General features: G+C 52.1%; 1 protein-coding gene across 1 annotated transcript in view; it reads right to left on the bottom strand.

The window, feature by feature from the left end:
- Positions 1 to 1,261: 1,261 nt before the first annotated feature.
- ALDH4A1 (aldehyde dehydrogenase 4 family member A1) overlaps positions 1,262 to 3,811 on the bottom strand; it is a 12,613-nt gene continuing 10,063 nt past the window's right edge. The window contains exons 13-14 of the mRNA XM_014952102.1: positions 3,115 to 3,233; positions 1,262 to 2,990 (exon numbers count right to left, since the gene is read on the bottom strand). Coding sequence (XP_014807588.1) covers positions 2,878 to 2,990; positions 3,115 to 3,233 — 232 coding nt within the window. The 3' untranslated portion in view covers positions 1,262 to 2,877. The remainder of the gene's footprint in view (positions 2,991 to 3,114; positions 3,234 to 3,811) is intronic.

Raw genomic sequence — 3,811 nt, 5'->3', positions numbered from 1 at the left:
ACCCACCCCTCCCTCCTTCCCTCCCTTTCCCCCTCCCCCCCTCCTTCCCTCCCTTTCCCCCTCCCTCCCTCCTTCCCTCCCTTTCCCCATCCCTCCCTCCTTCCCTCCCTCCCTCCTTCCTTTTCCCCAATCCCTCCTTCCCTTTCCCCATCCCTGTTTTCCCGGCGGAGGGCAGAGCAGTCCAGGAGCATCCGAGCAGGGGGTGCCTGGGGCTCTGCTGCCAAAGCCCCTGCCTCTCCCAAACACCTGCCCAAGCCTCTATCAGCTTCAAAAAGCCAACTGTTTAAATAGCATTAGGGGACTGATTTAAAGTCACAAAAGCCATGAAATTCAGAGTTAAGGCTAAAAAAAAAAATCCACTTGACACTCTGGCCTTAAGTCATAAAAGGCGTGAGCCGAAGGCAGCGGCTTGGAGGAGCTCTGGGCACCTTGGCCATGGCTCAGGGTGCGAGGCAGAGCCCTTAACGAGATTTAATTGAGCTGATGGGGCCAATCTGGGAAGGTTGGGGGGGAGCTTATCCTAAGCTGGGCAGCAGGAGGTGGCTTGGCTGAACAGGACATCATTGCTGTGGTCCCACCTGGACCATCTCCAGGGGTTGGGAGACCTTCCCTGAAGTCGGGGGTTGGTCCGACCCTTCCCTTCCTGCTGTGGGACTGGGGGTGTTTTGGAGCTGAACTGGGATCCCACGTGCCCTCCCAGTACATACAGCAAGGGGATGCTTTGTGATAACCCGGATGATACTGAATTAGGCACCTCCTCGATTGTTCCTGCCTCTCCCATCTTCCTGCAAGGAGAGTGTTTTAGTTTGAGCAGAAAATACAAAGCTGGGGGGCTTTTATTTGGGGTTTTTGGCTATTTTTTTTTCTCTCTGGGAAGAGCACATGGTGAGAAGGGCAACAAAAAGGCTGCTTTTTGGGGGTTCTGCAGCGTGAGTGTGTGCAGAGGTAGAGTCGTGGCAGCCTGGGGGTCCTGCAGAGTCGCTGGGAAAGGCTGAACTGCTGAAGACAGGAGCAGAAAGGTGGGGTTTTTTTAAAGAAGTAATTAATATACATGAAGATTGGTTGGCATTGGGTGCAAGAGTGTGAAGGGGAGCTGCTGGGATCAACAGCAACAGCAGAAGCAGCTTTTTTGGGCACTGCCTTGTGGTCTCCATCTTTTTCTTATCACATTGCACAGGCTAAAGATAGTGAATGCACGCTTGATCTCACTCTTTATTTGGCAACAATTTGAAAAACTAAGTCATAAAAGGACACAAAGTGGGGGTTTTTTGTTGTTTATTTTATTGCAAATTTTCTCAGTGGAACCAGGATTCACAGGTATTAATGCCACTTGGTCATGACCCACAGCTGAACACCTGCCCAGTCGTGGGCAAGATCAATATTTAATGCTTATGACACCAGCCCTAATGGGGTTATCCACACCCTCTGCAAATCCTGCTAATCAAACAGTTATTAATTGTGGGTGTTAGAGATTTGTGCGTTTCTAAAGCAGCAATGACCCTGGAAGGATGCAGGGCTCTGGGTTTAAGAGCCTTTTTCCTGTTTGTGTCGCAGGACCGTCCCCGAGACCCGGCTGATGGTGTGGTGGAGCCCGTGTGGGTCACAGCAACAAAGGTCAGAACTAATTAAACTGCTTAATTTGGCAGCTCGGAGAGGTACCTGTGTCAGAGGATCCCTGTGTCCTGGGATGGGAGGGGGGTCCTGGACACAGCACAACAGGGAAATGCATCTTGCTTTACTGATTGCAGACCTCCCGTTGCTGTCCCAGCACTTAAATCCCTTCTGGGGGGAGGAGGGACAAGGCATCCACCTCTGCAGCTTGTGCAGGAGCTTTCCTACTATTGAAACATCTCAAAGGTCTTCCCACCTCCTTCTAACAGACTTGGAATCATGGAATAGTTGGGGTTGGAAGGGACCTTTAAAGACCATCTAGTCCAACCCTCCTGCCATGAACGTACAGGGACATCTTCAACCAGCCCAGGATGCTCAGAGCCCCATCCAACCTGGGCTGGAATGTCTCCAGGGGTTGGAGCAGTGGAAGCAGCCAATGCCCAGCAATGGGAAGCACTGGAGATGGCCTGGCTTCACCATCAGTGTTGAACCAAGGGGACCAAGGTGGGTTTTGCTGCTCCACCTGCCTGAGCACCCGTTTGCAAGGTAAGGTGCAGGTAACCCCAGCCCTTGACTTCAGAGGGGTGAGATAAGGCCCTTAAACTTACTTCTAGGCAGCACTGCCCTCACAGCCACCCTCTCCTGGCACAACACACACCCTCTGCCATGTTCTTTTCCTGCATCAGAACCCTCTGGGGGTGTGGAGGGCTTTGCTCTTGCTGGAGAACGGGGAGAAGATACGGCTCAGGGCTCCCACCGGATTGATTTCTGGTTTAAAACCAGCCCAGGGAGGCTGGGACACACAGCCCACACCTTCCAGTGGTTTCTGCTGGGGAAGGGAGGCCTTGGGGCCAGGGAAGGGGAGGACGTGGCTTTTTACAGGTGAGTGGGACAGGGCCAGCCTCTTAACGCCCATCTCTGCTCTAATTCCAGCACTGGACAGCTTGGGATGGACAAAACGGGGGGAAAAGGGAACGCAGAGTCCAGGTGTGTTCTACAGCCACACCTCCAACCACCCCTTAATTAATTAACTAAACCTACTCACATAACTAAAAAACCCACAAGGACTTTTCCTTTGAGTTAACAATTTAATAATATAATTTTTTTACTTTAAAAATAAAACCTAAGCTCCACAGGTTAGAGATCAGTAGATTTAAGTGCTTTCTTTTTGTGGGTTTTTTTTTTTTTTTTTAAGGTTGTAGCAGCAAAGCCACTCTGTGCGTTGGGTGGGGATCAGTAGTTGGGGTGTGTGGCCAGGAGAAGGCATCACTGCATGTAGGCGTAGCGCCAGTCCCGCAGCGGCACGTGCGTCTCTTTGATGGCCTGGGGCGACGTCCAGCGCAGGATGTAGTGGGGGCCACCGGGCTTGTCGTTGGTGCCTGTTGCCAAAGTTTGGGGAGGGGGGGTGGAAAAAGCATCAGTGACCAAGAGATGGAGGATGGGGACCTGCCTGGAGATTGATGCAGGTAAAGGGTGGCTCCAGGGAGGAGGTTCTGGTCTCACCTGAGATGCGGGAGCCCCCAAAGGGCTGCTGAGCCACCACGGCGCCCGTCGATTTATCGTTGATGTAGAAGTTGCCGGCGGCGTTGCGCAGGAGGCTCCTGGCTTCGTCGATGATGCTCCTAAAGGAGGGAGAGAAACGGCTGTCACCGCGACAGCAAAACCTGGCCCTGAGGCCTCTACCCTTCTACAGCAATTAAAATAATGAAAAAAGCCTGTCTGTGTTTCTTTACACACATTTCCAGGACTGAATGTTGTTTAACACATAGAATCATAGAGGGGTTGGGGCTGGAAGGGCCCTCAATGATCATCAAGTTCCACCCCCCCTGCCCTGGGCAGGGACACCTCCCACCAGCCCAGGTCCCTCCAAGCCCCCTCCAACCTGCCCTTGAACCCCTCCAGGGATGGGGCAGGCACAGCTTCTCTGGGCACCCCATTCCAAAAATTATCCCAATTTTGTTTTCTTTCAGTTTGTTTCTCTTTTGAAACGAAGGTGATTAAACTTAAGGATGGTCCCTCTTTGGGGTGACACTGCTCTTTGCCCTCCTCCTCCCTGAGAGGGTTTGGGGGAAGGGGTGCACCATCCTGTGTGCTGCAAACATCACCTTTTGGTTTTGTGCCTAAAAAAAGCACTTTTAGGGATGAATCTAAGGTGGTTTCTCAGCCCTTCCCTACTCAAGGGTAAGTTTTGTGGGAAATG

The sequence above is a fragment of the Calidris pugnax genome, unplaced genomic scaffold (genome assembly GCF_001431845.1).
Source record: "Calidris pugnax isolate Ruff unplaced genomic scaffold, ASM143184v1 scaffold161, whole genome shotgun sequence".
Lineage (NCBI taxonomy): Eukaryota > Metazoa > Chordata > Aves > Charadriiformes > Scolopacidae > Calidris > Calidris pugnax.
This window is presented reverse-complemented; position numbering and strand designations above follow the sequence as displayed.